Source organism: Terrapene carolina, unplaced genomic scaffold, assembly GCF_002925995.2.
Source record: "Terrapene carolina triunguis isolate 2854851 unplaced genomic scaffold, T_m_triunguis-2.0 Scaffold837, whole genome shotgun sequence".
NCBI classification, from domain to species: Eukaryota; Metazoa; Chordata; order Testudines; family Emydidae; genus Terrapene; species Terrapene triunguis.
The window spans coordinates 3,840,587-3,864,919 of NW_020665188.1; the positions used below are offsets into that span (position 1 = coordinate 3,840,587).

The 24,333-nt window shown below is 48.3% G+C and overlaps 1 protein-coding gene across 1 annotated transcript in view; it reads left to right on the forward strand.

Moving 5' to 3' along the window:
• The window catches only part of SLCO2A1 (solute carrier organic anion transporter family member 2A1), a 94,084-nt gene that overhangs the window by 55,992 nt on the left and 13,759 nt on the right, over positions 1-24,333 (forward strand). The window contains exons 5-9 of the mRNA XM_024213423.3: positions 4,497-4,595; positions 7,840-7,973; positions 10,525-10,606; positions 11,989-12,153; positions 13,298-13,487. Coding sequence (XP_024069191.2) covers positions 4,497-4,595; positions 7,840-7,973; positions 10,525-10,606; positions 11,989-12,153; positions 13,298-13,487 — 670 coding nt within the window. The remainder of the gene's footprint in view (positions 1-4,496; positions 4,596-7,839; positions 7,974-10,524; positions 10,607-11,988; positions 12,154-13,297; positions 13,488-24,333) is intronic.

Here is a 24,333-nt window from a genome sequence, read left to right on the forward strand (position 1 = left end):
TTGGGGAGGAGGGCTGTTGGTTACACAGGGGCTGTAGCGGCGGTCTGTGCTCCTGCTGCCTTTCCTGCAGCTCAACCATACGCTGTAGCATATCAGTTTGATGCTCCAGCAGCCGGAGCATGGACTCTTGCTTTCTGTGTGCAAGCTGACGCCACCTCTCATCTTCAGCCCGCAACTTCCTCTGGTCCTCCCGCAATTCAGCCCGCCACCTCTCCTCCTGAGCCCGCGATTCAGCCCGCCACCTCTCCTCTCGCTCATATTGGGCTTTTCGGTAATCAGTCATTGACTGCCTCCACGCATTCTGCTGGGCTCTGTCAGCGTGGGAGGCAGTCTGAAGTTCTGTAAACATTTCATCACGCGTCCTTCGCTTCCTTTTTCGAATATTCACGAGCCTCTGTGAAGGAGAACGATTTGCAGCTGGTGGATGAGAAGGGAGAGGTGGTTAAAAAAGATACATTTTAGAGAACAATGTGTACACTCTTTCACGTTACATTTTGCTGTTCACATTACACAGCAGATGTGCTTTCGTTACAAGGTCGCATTTTTCCTCTTATATTGAGGGCCTGCCTGTTTGGTGTGAGAGATCACTCACGCAGTGCCAGGTCACAGATTTCAGCTTGCAGGCAGCCATGGTAAGACACAGTCTTTTGGCTTTTTTAACCTTCTTAACATGTGGGGATGGTTTCAAAGAGTACTGCTATCATTAAACATATCAAGCACCCGTTGGGTTGGCCATTTAAAATGGGTTTGCAATGTAAAAGGAGGGGCTGCGGTTTCAGGGTTAACATGCAGCACAAACCCAACTAATAACCCTCCCCCACACACCCAATTCTCTGGGATGATCACTTCACCCCTCCCCCCACTGCGTGGCTAACAGCGGGGAATATTTCTGTTCAGCAGACCAGGAAGGGGCACCTCTGAATTGCCCCATTTTAACCAGGTGACCGTGAATGATATCACTCTCCTGAGGATAACAAAGAGAGATAAGGAATGGATGTTGTCTGCATGCCAGCAAACACCGGGACCATACGCTGCCATGCTTTGTTATGCAATGATTCCAGACTACGTGCTACTGGCCTGGTGTGGTAAAGTGTCCTACCATGGCGGACGGGATAAGGCAGCCCTCCCCAGAAACCTTTTGCAAAGGCTTTGGGAGTACATGAAGGAGAGCTTTCTGGAGATGTCCCTGGAGGATTTCCGCTCCATCCCCATACACGTTAACAGACTTTTCCAGTAGCTGTACTGGCCGCGATTGCCAGGGCAAATTAATCATTAATCATTAAACACGCTTGCTTTTAAACCATGTGTAATATTTACAAAGGTACACTCACCAGAGGTCCCCTGTGTGCCCACAGGGTCTTGGGTGAGTTCGGGGGTTACTGGTTCCACGTCCAGGGTGATAAACATATCCTGGCTGTTGGGGAAACTGGTTTCTCCGCTTCCTTGCTGCTGTGAGCTATTTACATCATCTTCAGGCTCATCTTCCTCGTCCCCAGAACCCACTTCCCTGTGTGTTTCTCCAGTGAGGGACTCATAGCACACGGTTGGGGTAGTGGTGGCTGCACCCCCTAGAATGGCATGCAGCTCTGCGTAGTAGCGGCATGTTTGTGGCTCAGCCACGGACCTTCCGTTTGCCTCTCTGGCTTTGTGGTAGGCTTGCCTTAGCTCCTTAATTTTCACGCGGCACTGCTGTGCGTCCCTGTTATGGCCTCTGTCCTTCATGGCCCTGGAGACCTTTTCTAATATTTTGCCATTTCGTTTACTGCTTCGGAGTTCGGCCAGCACTGATTCATCTCCCCATATGGCGATCAGATCCTGAACCTCCCGTTCTGTCCATGCTGGAGCTCTTTTGCGATCCTGGGACTCCATCACGGCTACCTGTGCTGATGACCGACCTGTGCTCTCCACGCTCAGCAAACAGGAAATGAAATTCAAACGTTCGCGGGGCTTTTCCTGTCTACCTGGCCAGTGCATCTGAGTTGAGAGTGCTGTCCAGAGTGGTCACAATGAAGCACTGTGGGATAGCTCCCGGAGGCCAATAACGTCGAATTCCGTCCACACACACCCAATTCCGACCCCCTAAGGCCGATTTTATCGCTAATCCCCTCGTCGGAGGTGGTGTAAAGAAACCAGTTTAAAGGGCCCTTTAAGTCGAAAGAAAGGGCTTCGTCATGTGAACGTGTCCAGGCTTAATTCGATTTAACGCGGCTAAAGTCGACCTAAACTCGTAGTGTAGACCAGGCCTTACTCTGACACTTGCTGCTGCGTAAGGGGGTGGGAGGTTGCAGCGTAGACGTAGGCACTCTGGAAAACATTGCCCATAGGTTCTTGTAGGCAATCCCTGCTTCCTAAACTTTCTGTAGAAAATAAGGTGGAATGGGCAAAATTAAGGGAAGGGGCTTGGGGTTTGGTTTTTTAAATACTTTGATTTTATTTCCTCCATCTCCATTTCGCCAAAAAGGTTAGAAAAGTCTCCTGTAGGGAGCAGGGGCCGCAGCAGCTGGGTCCTCAAGAGCTCTCAATGGCAGCTGCCTGCTGAGAACTACAAGGGACAGATTTTTAGAAGAGCTCAGACTCAGAGGCAGATTTTCACGTGCTCAGTACCCACCCGTGGGGCCAGCTTCTCCACAGAGCTCAGCACCCAGCATGCACCCAACGTGCTGAGCTCTGCTGAAAAGCTGGCCAGAAGGGGCTGTGTCTAATTAGTACTTACAGATTTAGGGCTCAGTTGCATGCACAAAACGACCTTCATCTTCACTTCACTCCGTAGAAGGAGCCAGCACTTGAGGACTGAGTGCCCTTAGTACCTTTTTGGATCCCACAGTCTGGAGTACTTCATGTCAGAGACAAAATTGTTCTTATTTTAAACAATTTTAAATTGACCATTTAGATGTATACCATGATTACAGGAACATAGGCCAGAATGCATCAGACCCATCCAGTCCAGTATCATCTCTGACAGTGACAAGCCCCAACTGCTTCCGAGGAAGGGGTAAGAATGCAATAGTAGAAGATGAGGTATAATCTGCCCCCCCAACCCCTGGGGGCGGCTCCAGGCACCAGCGCAGCAAGCGCGTGCCTGGGGCGGCAAGCTGTGGGAGGCAGCCTGCCGGTCGCTGGGAGGGCAGCAGTCAGGTGGCCTTCAGCGACGTGCCTGTGGGAGGTCCGCCGGTCCCGCAGTTTTGGCGGCGGGTACACCGAAGCCGCGGGACTGGCAGATCACCCGCAGAAACGCCGCCGAATCTGCGTGACCGCAGACCGCCCGCAGGCGTGCCACCGAAGGCCGCCGGACTGCTGTGCTTGGGGTAGCAAAAAACATAGACCCACCCCTGCCAACCCCACCACAGGTCTCATCCTGATCTCCAATAGTTTGAGATTGGCTTTAACCCTGAAGCACGAGGTTTAATATTCCTTACAGAATTTATGTTAGCATTAACATTATAACTCTGGATATTCTTGTTATCCACAGAAATGTCCAATCCATTTTTGAACTGTGCTAAATTTTTTGGCTCAATGACTTTCTGTGTTCCACAGTCTAATGATTAATAAAATAAAAGCAACTCTTATTCCTAATATCCTTACTCTTCAAAAAATCTGCTTGTTATGTTTTAGGAATAAATACTCTGTCTTATTGTCTTTAAAGGAGTAACACACTTGAAGCAGTGTGGTTATGTCAGATACCTTCACATCTATGCTGCATGGAAGCCCCAATTCAGCAAAGCACTTAACCATGTGCTCAAGCCACCTTGACATCAATGGGACTTGAGTATGTGCTTAAAGTTAAGATGGTGCTTAAGTGCTTTGTTGAAAAGGGATGGGGCTAAGTGCTTTGCTGAATGGAAGCCAAAGGCACATGGTGTTCAGTCTCATGAACCCACAATGTACCTATATACAGATCCTCTGAGGTATTTAAGTGCCTAACTCCCATTGGTTTCAATGAGAGTTAGGTGCCCAAATACCTTTGAGGATCTGGGCCCTGGTGCCTGCAGATACCTGGCTAGTTGCCCACCTTGACATGTGGTTTGGCTTACTGATCCTGCGAAGGGCTGAGAGCCCTTCACTCCTATAGCCTGCAATGGGAGGGGAGGGTGCTCAGCACTGCACAATCACAAGGATGGCTCATCACTGCTTCCATCACTGCAGATTTTCATAGCACTGTGATAAGTGGCTGGTGATGCACGAAGGGTAGCAATAAGCATTGATTGCAACATTGAAATGCATCTGCAAGGCCTTGATTTTGACAGTTTGGATGGGATCCTTTTGAATGGCAGCTGCCTTTATCATCTCTAATGCGTCTGTTGAATAAACAGTGCATATAACAGCTGAGCAATAGAGGAGGCATTAATTATCTGTCAGTTGGTAAGAGATGACTTCTCTCTCCTGTGTGTTGTGACACCCTTCCTGCCTCGCTTGGGAAGATAAATGCCAAATCAGCAATGAAGCAATTACTCGGTAATCTGCCACTCACTTTGGTGCTCTCCCACTCTTGCTTTCAGCAATCCTGTTTTCCATTGCTGTGTTCGGTCCGTCTTTTGGATACTTGCTGGGGTCCGTGGTGCTGCGGCTGTTTGTGGACATTGGGAGACCTGACGTGAGTGAGTATTCCACAAAAACAACAGGGAGTCCGGTGGCACCTTAAAGACTAACAGATTTATTTGGGCATAAGTTTTCGTGGGTAAAAAACCCACTTCTTCAGATGCAGTATTCCACAAGTAGCACTGGACTTTCTAAGGCTCCTCTCTGCATCAGAAGGACAACGGTCACTTTGATAGGCCTGCTGGCTGAAACATGTGCCCTGGCTGTAGTGAATCAGGAAACCCTTTTCCAGTTGAAAGGTTGGGTCTGGAAGAGCCACACAGAATATATTCTAAGGCCTGTGTATGGCCACCAACGAGATCCACTCTCTGGGGAAAGCCGATAGATTAGCATAACACTTGATGACAGGCAAAGAGCGTATTGAGCCCGAGCCCATCTGTAGACTTTCTGTGTGGTTTATTGACTTGCTGAATGGAAAATATTTGTAGTGATTTCTAGAATCTATTGCACTGTGGAGACTCAGGGGCAGCAAGGGTGCTGCTTGAGTGGTGCTCTACCCCAGCTGAGCAGGTAAGGGCAAATGCACTTCTGAAAGGTCCGCTCCACTCCCAGAACAGCATAGGATGGGCCAGGCTAGGCTCACTTACTTGCTGTATAGCTGGGGCGGTAGCATGGTTAGGTGATAGTGTTATGTGCTGGACTTCAGGGCACCTGGCTTCTACTCCTGGTTCTACCAGTGATCTGCTGTGTGCCTTACCCACGTCACAACCTCTCCCACCTTGTCTATTTAGATCATAAGCTCTTCAGGGCTGGAACTGTCTCTGTGCAGGGCTTAGGACAATGGGGTGCCAATCTCTGCTGGGGCCTTCAGATACTACTGGAACAAAGATGATTATTATTAATTATTTGTATTGTGGTAGTACTGAGGAGCCCTCATCATGGACAAGGACTCCATTGTGCTAGGTGCGGTACAAACCCAGAACAAAAAGACAATTGCTGCAAGGATGTGGCCTGGAATATTGTTGGTTTGGGGTTTAATCATATGTTTCCACAGTGCTGCAGCCAGCCAGGCAGACATATATTGAGAAGAGATGCCACACACAGCAAAGTAAAGGTAGAACGAGAACCCAGCTCCCTCCAATTCGTCTAGCTCCCAGCAGCAGGGAGTCCTTTATCTACTGTACATGTGGGATCTATTGTTAGCAAATTCTCCACCACTCCATCATTAGTGTGGCTTTTCCTGCATTTCTTCAGAAAGATCTGGGCCATGTGACATTTTTGTGAGGTGCCAGATAAGAAAAATAAATCAGTCGAGGGCAGGAAGTGTTAGAAGAGCTAGGCTTGGTCTCCGTGGAGACAGACAGATTTAGCATCCTCTCTGTGGTCGCTCCTTGATGACATCACCCACCCAGGAATGGATTGGTTCTGGTCAGGGCAGCCAGGCAATTGTTCTGGCTGGGTGTGGGCTTTGCTTGCACTGGACCCTGGTTTATTCCTGGATGGCAGGAAGTCTGGGCTGAGAAGCATACACTTAAGCCTGCTGTTTGTTCCTTTTCCACTCATAAAGGCCTAACAATGTAGAGATGCACTTTCCATGCCAACCCAGTGCTCTTTCAACCTTGGGTGAGTAATGCTGCCCGGCCAAAGGATGTCTGTGCTGGAAGTGCAATGACCTTCTTGTCTCTCCTCTGGTCCCTGGAGAAGGGTGTGAAGCTAATACCTTCGGAAATCGCTCTCATTAAGGCTCTCTCTTTGCTAGCTGAGGTGACGGGCTCTTCCCTTAAGCTCAGTGAGCAGAAAATTGCCGAACCTGGGAACAATGGAACAGGGATTCTTTCCAGGAAAGTGGCTACTAAAATTTCCAGTCACCTTCTTGACTCTACAATCCTTTTATCCAGCTGGATTCCAAGCATGCCATCTACCCAAAGGCAAAGGATGATGGAATAGAGACTTCTTTAACTCCTTCACCACTGAGTGGCTTCTTGGGAAGAACTTTGAATCCTGCATAGTTAGATGCTGATGTAACTTTCCCAGGCACTCCCAGAGTGCAGGGCTGTTCGGACATGGAGTCCTCGGTTAAGCTCATCTCTATTACATCGTGGGCTCTTTCTAGTAACAGTGAAAGGTTAAACCTGCATTCTGCACTGCTATTGCTTGATCCTGCATCCATTACAAATAATGACAGAGCTCCTGTTTCCTTCAGTGGCACAGGATCATCAGGTAGATCCCAGGCTCACAGCAAGCCCAGCACAGACTCTGGCCTTGGCCTGGAGATTAACTGCAGGCCTTAGGACCCCACCAGTCACCAGGAATAGATACACTCATGGTGCTAGGGGGTTCTCTGCTAGAAATGACAGCAGCTGCTTTGCTGATGACACAAGGCAGGCAGGGCACCATGAACCCTCAAGCCCATGTCCAACTCCTCTGCCAGCTTTGCTGTGCCATGGACCAGCTGGACACGCAGCCTTGCTTGGACCCCCCAACCAAGTCTGTTACTCCTAAGAGAGAGGGAGGCAGCCGAAGTCTGAGCCTGGCTGTGCCTGCGTTAATGAGGCTGTGCGGAGCTGTTGAGCGCACTCCCTGGGAGGGGTTTCTGGCCAGTCAGCACACTGCCTTTGGTTGGCTGTGACTAATGGTCTCCTATGCCTCACCTCATGTGTTGGCTTTGAGAACCCCCTCGGCCCTGCTGCCTACATTCAGATAACGGGGGGTGGTTGCGAGGGAAGTGTTCCAGCATGGGCCTTGGCCATTCAGAACTAGCTCCTGGTAGGGAAGGGGGAGTGTACGGGGCAAGGCCCCCCTGTAGTATCAGCTGGCCATGAGCAGTGACCCCCGTGGTGTGGAAACATTTAGGGACAGATCCTCAGCTGATATAAATCTATGCAGCTGCATTGACTTCAATGAAGAATGTCTCTGTGACTTCAATGGAGCTACGTCCATTTACCCCAGCTGGGGATCTGGCCCTTAGTCTATTTCACAGGAAGCTTCATATAAACCTTCTTGCTCCTCAAACCCCTAGGAAGTGGGTTGGAGTGGATTAATTTTTTTCTCTTTGCTTTTATTTTGGGCCAAGAATGTGTAAAAATAAGAACAAATTAGGACAACCATGCACGGGGATCGAACCTGAGACTAACACACATGAGTCCCTAGGTTCTGAGATAAAAGACTAGCTCTGGTGAGTCAAAGGCAGTTGCAGACTCATATATCTTTATATATAGTGTAGCCACCTAGGGGGACAGAGTCATGTGCTAACGGGAGTTGTATGAGGACACTGGGTAACTTCACTCCGCCCTGTGTTTTCAGATCTCATGAATTTGACACCACATGACCAACGCTGGATTGGAGCCTGGTGGCTGGGGCTGCTCATCTCTTCAGGCTGCCTGCTGCTCACCTCCATTCCCTATTTCTTCTTCCCTCGGTACATGTTCAAAGGGCAGGTAAGACCCAGGCACTGTAGGGGCAGAACTTCATCTTGCTCAGAGCAGGTTTGTGGTGTTTTATGTGGTGATACATGTCTCCTTCCAGGGCAGTTATGGGAAATGGAGACAAGGGAAGATGGACAGCATGTTGGCCGTTCTGATATGTGCTTGTGAATCTTGGCAAGTGAATCTATAAGGGACAGACTCCTTCATTTTCTTGCAATTAACTTGGGCGGAGGAGAAAACTAGAACTGGCCTTGGGCAGGCAGGTGGCAAGCTGAGACTTCTTCTTGTCTGCTACTCTGTCCATTTGGTTAACTCATCCTCCCTCCACTCCATCCTATCTGTACGTTCTGTCCACCTGGTGAATCCTTTCACACACTAGACTGGGAACTCTCTGGGGCAGGAACTGTCTTCTCTGTTACTTATCGCTATGGTGCCTAGCGCAATGGAGCCCCGGTCCTTGCTTGGAGCTCCCAGGCAGAGGCGACGTGGGGGAGGGCATGTGGGGTCACATGCCCCCCCACCCCGGATTTGCTGTTTGGCTTGTATAGAGCATGCTCACACAGACTGAGCATGCTCAGTAACACCGTTGAAGCTGGCTGCCCTCACTCTGCCCCCCCCCACACACACACACACACTCACTATCGGCAGGCTTGGGTTGTCTCTGCTCCCAGGTGTTGTAATACAAATAATGTACAATAATAACTGGATTTCTTTCCCCACATGGAAGGGACCCTACACTGCACTGGTTCCTCTTCTTTTACAACTAAAGCTTACAATGCATGAATATCTGATTACCAAACTATGTTACGAGTTGGTGATCTCAGTCCACACTCAGCCATTACACTTGGCACCTGGGTGCCAATGTCATCCCACTAGCTGGGTAGGGATCTTGAACCTCCCTAGATTTGGGCCTGCCAAGTCAATGCTGAGGCATGTTGGCTGAGCAGTGTAGAGAGGCTTGTGATGTTTCAGGTTTGTGGATAAATGGAGGAGTTTCACACAATACATCACTAGCCTGTGGAACTCATTGCTACAAGCTATCACTGAGCTTGTCAAGATTCAGAGAAGGATTGGACATTTATGTGTATAATGAGAATATCTGGAGATATACAGAAAACAGGGACATAAGCCCTCCTTCTTCAGGGCTTTAACCAAGCTCAAAATGCTTGGCTTCAGGAAGACATTTTGCCTTGAGGCAGGTTAACCCATAACTGCCAACAGCAGGAGTTCTTCCATCTGAAGCAGCTGGTGCTGGCTAGCATTGGGGACGAGATACTGGAGTCGATGGACTGCTTGCATTTCCTATGTTCCTATTTCATTCACCAAGGCTGTCAGTCTTTTATCACCACTGCATTCACTTAGTTGTATTTTTGTGTAAGACACTATCCTCTCCGTAGGAATGGAGGTTTCACTGCACCTTGCACCTGTCTCATTAGCCTCTTTCCTCCCATCTCCCTGCTATAGCCACCTTGGCATACTGTGCTTTCTTGCCCCTTCTCTTCCTCCCCTTACAGTGGCATCACCACCTCCATCCTTGTCCTGTTTTCTCCAAGATCATGCTCTCTAACGATAACAGGGACACCAGCACAGGGCTCCCAGGGGTAACTGTTCAAAGTGGAGCTCTGCTGTGGGGTACCAGCACCACGCCAAGCTGTGTAGCAGAGCTGGTTGGGAATTTTTCCACAATACATTTTTTTGGGTCAGAATGCTGATTCATCGAAACCGTTTGCTGGAAAGGGCCGGTCTGGACAAATTCCCCATTTTGAGAACAGTTTTGGGGGGGATGGGGGGTAGAGAAAGGTTTGAAATTGTCAGAATGTCCTGCTTTGATGTTTTCAACATGAAAAGTTCCATTTTTTTTGGTTTGAAATGGCTCTTCATTTCAAAATTTAAGTTATAGTAAAAAAAAAAAAAATCAAAATTGAAACAAAACATTTCGTAATTTTCTTTCAGCTGACCCAACTGGAATCTCCCCCTCCCCCGATATTTGGTTTATGACAATTTTTGCGATTTTTGACTTTTCATCCCAATTTAGGGTGTGAATTTTTTTCAAACTCTCAAAGTTTCTCAGACAGGAAAACTGCTTCTCATCCAGCTCTACTCTGGCGCCTAACGGGGGCAGATTTGAGAAGCCGCTCAGAAAATTAACTCCTTCACTGCCGCAGGCTGAGCAGGTGCCTCAGCCTTGGCAAAAGATCAAAGAGTAGCTTGGCTCCAGCAGGTGGAATGCCAGGACACAGCTGGCAATGTCCAGCTGCACCAGAGACGCACATCTCCTTGTCTTCCCCTTTATGCCCCCTGGGGCACTCCCTACACTGAGCACCACAAGGGCTGAGTTGGCTCTTGTGTCGCAGCAGGCCGGCCAGTGCTTTGGAAGGGGGCGTCTAAGCTTTCTTGATTGTCATACTGCCACCCGTGCCTCTGTGCGTGACCACAACTGCATGACAGCTGTCTCTCTGATACAGTTATGGGGTAGTTTCCAGCACCCATCACTCACCTGGAGAATGCCAACTGTCTGCCAGTGCCTCTCGGAGTAAGCTGTTCTTCTCTCTGCTCTCCCCAGGATGCGGGTGCCGAGGCAGACATGCTGAAGAAGATGGAGAAGGCAAAGGTTGAAGAAGTCTCCCTAACGGAGTTCATTAAAAGTAAAGGGCTCCTGTTCTAGACTTTCACTTTAACTGTTTGAGTGGCTGATAGTGTGCTCAGGAACTGGAGTGACTCACACAGTTAGGCAGGCGCTGCGTAACTTCCTGGCACATTGCTGCCTACGCTCCTCAGGCCTTGCTGCAGCACTCGCAGCTAGTCTAATCTGGAGCTGAGGGACAAATCTTTCAAAGTGTGCCCAAGACTCATATTCAGAAGTGACTTTAGTCTCCCCGGCTGCAAGTCAATGGGACTTAAGCTCCTAGGGCCCAAGTCTCTTTGAAAGTGGGCCTGCAGCTCCTAAGTCACTTAGGCACTTTGGACAATAGTACCCAGCATGTTGCTCTTACCAAATTCTGCAGGGGATACAAGGTGCAGATTAATGGCAGTAGGCATTAGGTCTACCTTCAAACTTGTAACTGCGATCTAAGCCAGCCTGTTTAAATGTAGCTCTCTCCAGAGGAAAGGGATCTCAGGGACACAAGCGCACTCTGACACGTAGCAATTACACGCTGTTAGCAGAGGATGTGCCACCCTCCCCCTGGGGTAGCACACTGCACCACTGCTTTGCTGCCTGGGAGCTTCCGGACAAGGATGTTTCCTCTTCCTCATGTTGACAAATTGCCTCTAAAAAAAGCTGGTCAAAGTTAAGGAGGTGATCAATAGAATGACAGTGGTCCATGAGTAACTTGGGGTCAGTCAGCTGTCTGTGGCATATCACTAGGCTGGTCAGTCTGATGCAGGTCATCTCAGATTGGCCTTTCGGAATAATAAATTACACTCTGTCATTTATTCAAATGAACAAGCAGTTAATTTTCCTTGCAATCAGAGTCCAGGAGCTAGATCTTCACCTGGTGTAAATCAGCATGGCGCTATTAAAGTCAATGGAGTTTCATCGGTTTACACCAGCTGAGGATCTGGCCCACATTTTAACAAGTCAGCATGACACAGCTAGACAATATTACAAGAAGGGTAGGGTGTCCAAATTCAGAAAAACAAAGACACAGAAAGAAGAGGTCGATGGTAGGGCTCAAGGCAGCCTTACCTGCAGTGCCTAATTTCTGCCAAGGCTGAGCCCTGGCACATCTAGGTTCAGCAGTTCATAGCCCCAGCACCTCTGGGCTTGCCGCATCAGTTATGAATGTAAAATAATTTCTTAAGCCCTGGGACCTCTTTCATTACAAATTAAGCACTGCTCACCTCCCTATTCCAATATGACCATTCTTCTGGGAACTGTCTCCAATAGCGGAACCCACATGTGCTCCAGAGGTTCCTGTATTAAATCATCATAGAAAGGCTGTTTCTAAGCTTTCTTTTCATGGGACGAGCTGTTGGCATGACCTCTTCCTTGATAAATTACTTCTACCTTCTTGTTTCCTTGTAGAATTCCCTCGGATCTTTCTCAAGCTGCTCCTCAACCCCCTCTTCATCCTCCTGGTCCTGGCTCAGTGCAGCTTCTCCTCAGTAATAGCTGGTCTCGCCACCTTCCTCAACAAGTTCCTGGAGAAACAGTATGGCACCACCTCTTCCTATGCCAACTTCCTCATTGGTAAGACACATGTCCGTGTCCCCGTGAAAGGAGGCAAATGGCCCTGAATTCAAAGGGAAGATTTGAAATGCAGCAAATGCATTCACAGATGGGGGGCACCCAGTCCATGATTTCCACAGCTTTTTAAAATATAAAGAGGAAAAACATGGGAAATGCATTCTCCTGGCACTGCAGCTGGGGAAGGATGTAGGCAAGATTCAGAGACCTCCACCTCTCTGGTCTTGAGCCAATACAAGTCGTTTCCCTTTTCCTGCCCTGAATGTTTGTGAGGATGAGGCCATGGTGACCTCATCAGTTGGGCTGTCCATGGTTGACCTTACTGTTAGTGGGCTAGAGGCTGCTCTCATGTACAGCATGCAACCTATTGACTTGGGCAGGGCAGAATCAGGTAGTTGTTTCAAATCAATTGGTTAGAGAAAGTGCGTCAGTGGAAAAGTATCTTACACCAAATTTGACATTCGGTAGATGTGTAAAATTAATGTAATCTCCCTGCCATGGGCAAGATCCTCTGCCACGCTACAGCAAATGGGCTGTCAAGCCAGTTTAACAAGCCACCTAGGAATTCCCCCAGCCTCGAGGGCATCCCTCAGAGGAACAAAGCTGGCCTAATGGTTGTACATTGTCCTCCTTGCAGCCCCTGACTTAGGATCACAGCTGGGGAAGAAGGAGGCATGGCCAAATTGGTGCAAAGGTGCTGCTTAGGGTTTATGAAAAATAGATGTGATATCACAATGAAACTTCCCAGCCTGGGGTCACTAGTGCACACCAGGTACTGTGGCAATTAATTGGCCTCAGGAAATTGAAGGGTCTGTGGTTCCCCCTCCCACCACAAATACCTAGCCAGCCCTGCTCCTCTGAATGTTAGTACTTTTTTTTTTTTTAAATATGGAGATATACCTATCTCATAGAACTGGAAGGGACCCCGAAAGGTCATAGAGTCCAGCCCCCTGCCTTCACTAGCAGGACCAAGTACTGATTTTTGCCCCAGATCCCTAAGTGGCCCCCTCAAGGAGGGAACTCACAACCCTGGGTTTAGCAGGCTAATGCTCAAACCACTGAGCTATCCCTCCCCCCTACTGAATGGCTCTTGGCCAGGGGAGCTCTTCACATGCACTCATGGCTGCTGCCTCTTCTCTCATTGCAGGAGCTGTGAACTTGCCCGCGGCCGCACTGGGGATGCTTCTAGGAGGAATTATCATGAAGCGCTTTGGCTTCTCCATCAAAGCCATCCCACGGTTTGCACTGGTGGTGCTCCTCATCTCCATCCTCTGCTGCCTCCCCATCTTCTTCATGGGCTGCCCTACACAGACCATTGCTGGGATTTATCCACCCAGGTAATACAGGGCTGTGCCAGTGAGGAAGGCTGGCTGAGACTATAATCCTGCTTGGGCCATTAGAGTGGGTTTTGAACCTGGGACCTTCATTGCTAAAAGCAGGAGCCTCTCCAACTTTAGCCAAAGGAGTTAATCTGTTAACCAGCAGCAGCAGACTCTTATCTTTTTACACTAGAGGAAGCCCCAAAGTTCAGAGTGGGAATTAATGTCCACCAAGTACTCAGATTAGTTCCACCTCTCCTTCACTCTCTCCCTTACTCTGCTTCTTCTACTTTTCTCTTCCCTTCCTTCTTTGGCCAATTCTTTTTCTTGCCCTCCTCTCCCCTCACTCAGTCCCTGGCCCAGTTACAGATCACACAGAGCCCACAGCCTTCTGTATGTTTATACTCCAGCCACACTACAGTTTGACCACACCACAGACACTCCACCATACAAGGCCATGGCCACCTATGGACTTCACGTTTGCCACGGGCCACTCAGGAGTTCATGATGAGGAGAGCACAGTGAGGTCTTCCCATAGCCAGCCCACACCACACACTGGCTTCCAATCAGGCCTGGCCACTCACTGCTTCTCCTTGTAGCAGTTGCAGGAGGCTCTCCTCCTCACTCGCTCACGTCAGCCAGGTGCAGAGGGAACCAGGCCATCTCCAGTGCAGGCTCTCACATATGCAGCCCCCATACCATTGACATACTCGTTTGCCAGGCAACACTAACCCTCCACGTTGCTCCCTTTGCTACCTTCTGCTCCTCGAGATTGCATATCTTGGGATGAGCCAAATCAATCACATGCCCCTGCTGTGACAGCGCAGAGTCTCACAACCACCTAGAAGAGGAATGTTATACACCTCCCCTCGGTGGGCTCCCCCAGGACTGACCGAGTAGAAGAGTGTTTGGAAAAGGGCGAGTATCCTGGCTGCCTCTGAACCAAGGGGTGCCACTGTGCAATGGCATCAGCTTCAAAAGGGCACTCTGAATGCTGATTGGCTGACAGGGTTAGCACATCCTGGGAAGTTCCGCCTTTCAGAGGTGGTCCTTCCAGGAGTCTCCTCAGAGTATGGTCTCTGTGTCTGTTGGGCATGTGATCTATTTCAGCATCATTTCCCATCTAATCTCTGCAGTTGCTGGCTATAAACATAACCAGTTACTGTGCTCAATACAGGGGTAACTGTGTGACATTCTATAGCCTGGGCTATACAGGAGGTCAGACCAGATGATCATTATGGTCATTTCTGGCTTTAATCTATGTCCAACCTGCTGGGCCTAGATATACCGGCCAGAGAACAGAGAGGGTATACAGCACAGAGCACCCCTTTCCAAACAAGTGCAGTCATAATGTTTACCTGATGGACTCCTGTAACAATGCGGTTCTGGTGGGACCCAACTGAGAGTGCCAATTCAGGACAAATCGCTTAAAACAGGGCAGTTACAGCCCAAGGCTGGGGTTTTTCCACCTCTAAGGCAAACCAAACCAGCCTGACTAAGAGGACTTTGGTCTCACCCCACTGGCTAACCACAAGTCACACAAGCAATTCCCTAAGACAATCCAGTTTCCCAGTATCACCACCAGTGCCACTCGTTATGGGGACAAATGGTTATGAAAATCAATACCCCAATAAAAGAAAGATTCTCTCGATCCCAAAGGACCAAGCCCCAGACCCAGGTCAATATACAAATCAGATCTTACCCACAAATCACGCTGTTGCCAATCCTTCAGAATCTAAAATCTAAAGGTTTATTCATAAAAGGAAAAAGATATAGATGAGAGTAGAATTGGTTAAATGGAATCAATTACATACAGTAATGGCAAAGTTCTTGGTTCAGGCTTGCAGCAGCAATAGAATAAACTGCAGGTTCAAATGAAGTCTCTGGAACATCTCCAGCTGGGATGGTTCATCAGTCCTTTGTTCAGAGCTTTAGTTTGAAGCAAAGTCCCTCCAGAGGTAAGAAGCAGGATTGAAGACAAAATGGAGATGAGGCATCAGCCTTATATAGTCTTTTCCAGGTGTAAGAACATCTCTTTGTTCTTACTGTGGAAAATTACAGCTAAATGGAGTCTGGAGTCACATGGGCCAGTTCCTGCATACTTTGCTGAGTCTCAAGGCATATTTGCCTTCTCTCAATGGGTCCATTGTATAGCTGATGGTCCTTAATGGGCCATCAAGCAGGCTAAGCAGAGCTAACACCAGCTTGTCTGGGATGTCACCCAGAAGCACAGCATAAGTTTGAAATACAGACAGTATAGAGCCAATATACATAACTTCAACTACAAAACTGATACACACATATAGACAGCATAATCATAACCAGTAAACCATAACCTTGTCTTAGACACCCCATTTGACCCCCTTTATACAAGATTTGGGTGCCACTACAGGACCTTGGTTGCAACCGTGTTCTATATAGTCCCAGATTATGTCAATAACGTCACATCCCCAACGCAAAATTGATGCAGGAAGGGATGACACAAACATCACTGACTGCATCCCAAGAACTCCCCATCCTTGGGTCTGTCTCACTACAGCTAGTATTGGGTTAGAAGCCATACCAGCGTATAACAGAAATGGTTTATCAAAGTCGTGTTCAACAACAGGATTGAACCTCTTTACAAACTCAAGGTAAAACTTAGTTAGAACAATAGTGGATTGGATCTGCTCTTGCAGCATGGTTCCTGTATGTCTCATGTGATCTTGCCAAGAGCTAAAGAAAACAGCTACTTTATCCATACAAGCTCTGGCAAATGTTTGGAACCCAATTAACATTAAATTAATGTAGATATTAATGATGTTTATAGTACAGGAATCTTGACATTTAGCCGTGAAAGCAATATGGTAGTGTGCCTCAGTTTCCCTTTTCATACAGCACATTAGGTCTGGAATGTCTTTTCTCCTGTGAAAAGTTCCAATACTGTTTACAGGCATTAACTGGGAAACATCAGTATAACAAGGCCTTTTAACATAAAGTGTGTTTTCATGTATTCCTTTTAACATGTTCAAGGGATTTTCCAAAAGATTAGGCACATTGTACATTTTTACAGTTTGTGGTAATAGCAACACATTAGTTACAAAAATTACCATTAGCAATAACAACAAATCCATTGCAAGTGTCCATTTATAATCATGTTTGTTATGCCACACCTTTGGCTCAATATCATTGGAGTTTGGGCATTTTAGGGTTAACCTGTGGCTTCCCTTTGCAAAATTCAGTTTTTTCTTTTCTCCTTGTCCTGCAGGATCAAACCCTGATTTTTCTTGCTTAACAGAATTCACTGGCTGATGGGGTGGGCTCTCTGTGCTAACAGCTATTAGCAAGTTCTTCCTCTCCTAGCCAGGCAAGTAATTTGCATTACCACAGACAGGAGCCAGTCCACCAGTTTTCATATCCCTAACTGCTATCATTTCCAAGCCTGGACTCTTGTCTTAAAGAGATACCACACAAATCCAAAGAGTCTGAGGGTGAGAGTTTGCTTGCTCTCCCCTGCATTCTCAAGCTTTCAGCCATAAAACTGTTCTGCTCTGACACACCAGTAACCAAATCTGTCCTCAGACCCTGAAGCACAGACTGCTCACTTAAAGAATCAGAATGGAGACATTCCTGTTCCAACACCATTGTCTTCCCAACAAGCTGGCCAAACCCAGCCACTTGGTTATAGGGCTGCTCAACTTTCTTAACAGTTCCTACTCCATCTGAGACCTTTTCAAAGCTATCCACACTGGATCTTTCAAAAGGAAAGTCAGTGGATCCATTTACAACAGAAAATTTCTGGCTGTTAGGAACTGAAACTTCCCTGATTAAATCACTTTCACACCCTTCAGTTGCAGCAAACGGCTCGTACAGATCACCATGAGGATTCCTTCTCTTAGGAGCTTCTTTAAGCAACAATTCACCCTTCACAGAAATTCTTCCCTTACCCTCTTTACCTAGGGCTTGCTCTAAAGAAACACTTTTCTGAGCAACAACAGACTTTTTCTGGGTTTTACTTACATCCAGGATCACCTTTGGCCCATGAGGCGGATTTCTACACAATCCCCTTTCAGGCAAACCCATAGACTTCCTAGATAAAAGGTTAAAAACATTCTCCTTCCTTTTGTCACACACAAGTTTAGGAATCCTTTCCTTCTTGTTACAAGTTTCCATACCATTAGTAGGTAACACAATCAAATCACCTTCATGCTCTCCTTGTGCCCTGGCTTGGATAGCACCCTGATCAGACAGAGTTGCTACACATTAGCAATAGGCAAAATACAAGCACCAGAATTGTCTGGTCTCTGGGACTTTGCTAAGACACTAACTGGATGCAACCTAGTTACGGTGCCATTCTCCCCAGCAGACACAAACTTAGGACCATTCCCTTCCTGGGCTTTAGTTGAATCCAGAACCAACTCTGAGACAACTACACTATTTTCAACCATCACAGGCTGAAAGGCACCTTCTGTCTGCTTCACAGACAAAGAAGAGCTGGAGACACCTTCTTCTTTAGCAGACACACAGCTCGGGATTTCATTTCCCTTGTCCCAGCACACAGGGCTGTTCACAGACAACTGCTTGGAGACTGAGGTAGGAGACTTCCTTCATAGGCAAGTCAATACCCCTGACAGACACAGGCACATTTTCTTCACTATCACTATTCTCCACACAGGAAACAGGTAAGGTATAGGGACACTTATCTTCCACTATCCCTGCCTTCCCAAACTGCTGACTAGATAGACCCATCAGCTTACAAGGCTGCCTTGGTTCCTCCAAACTTTTCCTGCCTTCCTCTCCTTTGTCCCAGCACACAGGGCTGATTACAGACAAAGACTGGGAGAGTAGGACAGCTTCCATACCAGGGACCTTGCCACTCCTAACAGATAAACTGCTGCTCTTCTCACTACACTGAGCCACTTCCAGCAAATCACAGTTACCCTTTTCAGGTTCACTTTTACAAGCTGTACTTGCCAACAATACATCACCCCTCAAAAATCTACCCTTTCCTTCCTCAGTTAGGGCTTTAACCTGACCATTTACTTTAATCTGCTTCTGAGAAGCATTTTCCTGACCAATGAGACCTTTCTGTGCTTGATCTAATTCCCCCAGATTCACTTCTGAGACATTAGACAGACATTCAGAAACTTTATTCACAGACACACTGCTTTCTTGCACAGACAAACAGCTATTACCCACCAGGTTAGAATCCCCCTCTCCATGGCCATAGCAAAACTGGTTAAACAGAGAAAACTGCCCAGTGTAATACCACATATCAACATAGTTATAAACTGGATTTTCAAGAGGATACAGTTTCTGCTGTTCTTCCATTGCTTTTTTGACTTGGAGCTGGAGTCTAGCCGTCTCCTTCTCAGCAGCCAGAAGCTCCAGACGCCCCTTACGTGCTTTTTCTTCTCTTTTAGCAGCTTCTTTCTTTCTCTCATCAGCGTCCTTTTTTCTTTTATCGGCTTCTTTCTTTCTCTCAGCAGCCTCCTTCTTTCTTTCATCAGCCTTTTTTTTTTCTCTCATTACCTTCTTTCTCCAGCTGGGCCAAGGCTTGCTTCTCTTTCATTCGAATTTCTGCCAGTTTTTGTTCATGTTCAAATGGCAGGCTGTCCATTAGGGCTTGCAGTTTCATTGCTTTTGCTGATGCTTTCTGGCTCATGGTTACTGATCTTTAACCAACACAAACTCAATACCAAAATTCAAATTTGGATAGCGTGGGGTTCTGACCCAAAGCTTAATTGACCTGGTTCTGTGGATCCAAGCCTGATTACGCCACTGTAACAATGCGGTTCTGCTGGGACCCAACTGAGAGTGCCAATTCAGGACAAATCGCTTAAAATAGGGCAGTTACAGCCAAAGGCTGGGATTTTTCCACCTCTAAGGCAAACCAAACCAGCCAGACTAAGAGGATTTTGGTCTCACCCCCCTGGCTAACCACAAGTCACACAAGCAATTCCCTTAGACACTCCAGTTTCCCAGTATCACCACCAGTGCCACTCGTTATGGGGACAAATGGTTATGAAAACCAATACCCCAATAAAAGAAAGACTCTCTCGATCCCAAAGGTACAAGCCCCAGACCCAGGTCAATATACAAATCAGATCTTACCCACAAATCACGCTGTTGCCAATCCTTCAGAATCTAAAATCTAAAGGTTTATTCATAAAAGGAAAAAGATATAGATGAGAGTAGAATTGGTTAAATGGAATCAATTACATACAGTAATGGCAAAGTTCTTGGTTCAGGCTTGCAGCAGCGATAGAATAAACTGCAGGTTCAAATGAAGTCTCTGGAACATCTCCAGCTGGGATGGGTCATCAGTCCTTTGTTCAGAGCTTTAGTTTGTAGCAAAGTCCCTCCAGAGGTAAGAAGCAGGATTGAAGACAAAATGGAGATGAGGCATCAGCCTTATATAGTCTTTTCCAGGTGTAAGAACACCTCTTTGTTCTTACTGTGGAAAATTACAGCAAAATGGAGTCTGGAGTCACATGGGCCAGTTCCTGCATACTTTGCTGAGTCTCAAGGCATATCTGCCTTCTCTCAATGGGTCCATTGTATAGCTGATGGTCCTTAATGGGCCATCAAGCAGGCTAGGCAGAGCTAACACCAGCTTGTCTGGGATGTCACCCAGAAGCACAGCATAAGTTTGAAATACAGACAGTATAGAGCCAATATTCATAACTTCAACTACAAAATTGATACACACATATAGATAGCATAATCATAACCAGTAAACCATATCCTTGTCTTAGACACCCCATTTGACCCCCTTTATACAAGATTTGGGTGCCACTACAGGACCTTGGTTGCAACCATGTTCTATTTAGTCCCAGATTATGTCAATAACGTCACAGCTCCCACATCAATCAAAGCTACCTCTGTAAGTTTCATCCCTACATTTCTAAAAGGGAGAGGGGCTCTGGCTAGCGGAACACCTGCCCAGTCTAAAGGCTGTTAGTACAGCCAGCCTGCTCTCACACTCCTTCTCTTGGAGAGTAGCCTCTCTGGCTGTGTGAGAGGGAACTCTTGGCTTTTATTGTCTCCTTTTACTTATTTAAGATAAAGTTGCACTTGGTCTCCATCCCAAGCTCGTCAGTTTCACCTTAATCAGACCATTTCCCAGCATACTGCCAATATCTTATGAAGGGGCTTCCACACAGATGTTTCTCTTGGCCTGTGATAAGCCCTCTGTCCCAGGGGTGCGCTGCTTGCAAACAGGAGGGGCCAGGAGCTGGCCACTCTATCCATTCATTCTCCCCCCTTCACCCTCCCGTAGTTAAAACAAAAACGCTTACATATTTCTAACCAAGGAAAGCAACACCAGCGCTCAGCAAACAAACCTCTAGGAAATGGCTGGCAGTATTTGTACGGTGCTCACGAGATCTGCACTGAGTGTACTTCGTTAGCGGTGGTTAATAGTCATTGGGAGTGTTGGCAATTTTAAAAATCTACTAATGATCCCCAAAAATATTTGTCCATGTGTGGAGGAGCTCTAATTAGCCATACAGCACAGTGTTCAGCCTGTATTGTTTGGATTCGGGGGTGGGGTGGGGGGGAAGCTGGTAAAGGATGTACGAGACAGGAAGGAGTTTTGTGGGCAGGACATTGACTTGGGACTAGGAGTCCTGGGTTCATTCTCTAGCCCTGCCACAGGCTCCCGGTATGACTGTGAGCAAATCACAAGACTGCTCCGTGCCTCAGTTTCCCCGATGTAAAATGGTGATGATAGCATTTCCCTACCTCACCGGGGAGTTGTAAGGATAAATCTATTACTGATTATGAGCTACTCAGATACTGCAAGGATGAGGAGATGAGAGAAGAGTATCTTCTCCAGGGAAAGTTCCTGCCCGTTGGGGCTATCTGATTCATTCGTATGGGGAAAAGCACATACCTGCCATTCTGCTTCCCTGCACAGAGCAGACAGAGAGGAATCTCACTCTTGGGCCTGAGGCACCAGCCTGGCTGGCTCCAGGCTCCTGCTAGGAAGCTAAGAGGCAAGGGGAGAATCCTGGAAGTTGGTCCCATTAGGAAAGGGAATCTCACTTGTAGCCTACTTCTCTGAAGAGCTTGTCCTGCCAGGATTCTCACTCCTGGCTCATAGCTTAGTAGGGTAAGGCTGGATCTTGTGACGCAGGCTTCCACACACCAAAAATTCCCTCTTCACAAGTGTTTTTAATGGGATCTCCGGCAGGGCAGATTTAGCCATAGGCAGAGAGAGTGACCCGCATCAGAGGCAAAGAGCTCCCCTGACTCTCCCTTCAGTTGATAGCAGGATTTTAGTGGGACAGTCCTGAAAGCCCCCTCCAGCACCTCAGTGGTATTTCCCATCTGGGCTGCTTTCCTCAGGCACCTCCCACTTGGAGAGGCCAGGATTCAGAGACAGGAGTGAAACGACTTAGAATGAAATCCTTTGCAAAAGAATCCCAGTCACCTCAGGGCACAGGTACCTCACTCTGTATTTCCATTCCTGCCTCTCACAGGCAGGCAGGCAGGGCGTCAAAGGCCTCAAGGCCCATGCCATAGCTGGCTCAGCTCTTCAGTCGAGACATTTAGAAGGCACCAGTCACGACAGCCCCTCGACTGAGCTGCACAAAGCTTTGTGTCCAATATTTGTAAGGCACGGGCCGTGCTTTCATTCAGCACTGTTCTCTTGCTGCTGGAGCCAGACTGACTGCTTGCTTCAGGAGCTCAGGCCATCAGCCTCGGTCCAGCTAAGAATTCCTCCCAGCCTAGTGTTCAACACTGTGTGTTAACAGCGGTGGCGCTGTTCTGAAGGAAGAGAGCAGGCTACTCTGTAGTGGCTGGTAACTTACCTGGAGGTCTCTGAGCACATTACCGCTGCAGTTCCAGGCCACTGACCCTTCTTTGCAGTCTGAGATCAGAGTCTGGACAAGTGAAGCAGAGCGGCAGAGACTTGGGGCTTGCAGGCTCTTTGGAGATGCCATTTGGAGCTATGGGTCAGCACACCTGTGCCCTCTAGTGGTGTCAGGATTCACTACGATGTTTATGTATGTCCAGTCGCTGTCGAGGGGGAGGGGCGCAGTCAGCTCGGGGGCAGTGTCTGCTGACCAGGCCCTGGGATTGAATTGCACCCATCACTTGCTGACAAGTTGCTGTGTTTTGGTGGAATGCAGGGAGCAGGTGCCACACTGCTGAGAGATATCTGCATGCTGTTGTACACGGGGGAATGGGCCCGCTATTGTGAGGAACTTTCCTGGCTTCTGCACTACCCCAGTGAAGTGGGCTAGCGAAAGGATCTGAGTCCTCGCTCCCACTTCCTTTACCCAGAGGCCTCCGTGCCCTTGAGGACTCCCCTTCCACTCTCCTGTCCGGCAGAGTCCTCGTAAAGCCCGACAAGGCTGGGCCCAGGATTCCTGGGGGTCTCGACCCCCAACCCTGCTGTGGTCACCCAGGACAGGGGCTAGGGTGTCCCCACTCCGGGGTACTCTCTTTGCACTGGGCACCTCCCTGACCCACTGATCATTTCATACAATTTAAAGCAAATACAAGTTGTTTAATTAACAATTAATTTAAAAAAAAAATAAGGAAAAATGGGAAAAGTTAAAGGAAAACACATCACCCCGCTCTGTGGCAGGGAACATTACAAACAGTGTCTCTGGAACGTCAGGGCAGTTCAGTCTGTTCCTTGTAGGTCCCAGGCTCCTTCTCAGGCCCTGGCTGTGCTGCAGAGACGCTGCGAGTTGGACACTTGCTCTGGCGGTGGCCACACGCTCTCAGGCTCTAGGTGGCAGGACCCTTCTTCCCAGTGTCGCCCGCGCCGTGACAGGGTTACGATCCCCCTCCAAGTCTGGCCTGCAGAGCCTCTTGGCTGAGGCGTCTCCCTGTGCTGGGCCCACTGCCCAGGGTCCCCCTCGCTTTCCCCAGCTGCTCACCGCACCCAGCTCCGGACTGCTCCAGCCCCAGTTCCAGCTCCGGCTCCACTCTGCCTCAGCACGGCTGCTGCTGCTGCTCTGCCTTCAGCTCCCTGGGCTGCTTCTCTTGTCCCTCTGGCTCTGGTTGCTGCAGCTCTCCTCCCAGGGCAGGTCTGCTCTCTCTGGGCTGTGCTCTGGCTTTGGGGCTGCAGCTCTGCTTCCAGCAGCTTAGCTCGGGCCCCTACTCTCTCCTTAGCTCAGCCCCACTCTGTCTGACTCAGGCCATTCCAGTTCACACGGAGGACGGGACCCCCCTGGCCTCCTGACTCCCTGATTAGCCTGCCCGTCCTGTCAATCAGGCTGATCTGGAGCATTGGCCTCTCCCCATTGTTCCTGGGGACTGTCAGTCTCAGGCTCCTGATTTCCCATCGACCCTTCCCCTTTTAGTGCTGGGAGCTAGCCAACCAAAACACCTCCACTGAGTGTTAGTAAGGGGGCAACAGTCCCCTTACGCTGTGATGCTGTGTATTAAAGTCTGACTCTACCTCATTCCTGCCTTGGAAATGCTGGGGCGAGGTCAGGGAACGTGGCCCTTGGACTCCAATACACTGCCGGGTGGTGGTGATGGTTTTTAATTTTATGTTTTAATTTGAGACCATGTATCAGGGGGTAGCCGTGTTAGTCTGCATCTACAAAAACAACAAGGAGTCTGGTGGCACCTTAAAGACTAACAGATTTATTTGGGCATAAGCTTTCGTGGGTAAAAACCTCACTTCTTCAGATGCATAGAGTGAAAGTTACAGATGCAGGCATTATATACTGACACATGGAGAGCAGGGAGTTACTTCGCAAGTGGAGAACCAGTGTTGACAGGGCCAATTCAATCAGGGTGGATGTAGTCCACTCCCAATAATAGATGAGGAGGTGTCAATTCCAGGAGAGGAAAAGCTGCTTCTGTAATGAGCCAGCCACTCCCAGTCCCTATTCAAGCCCAGATTAATGGTGTT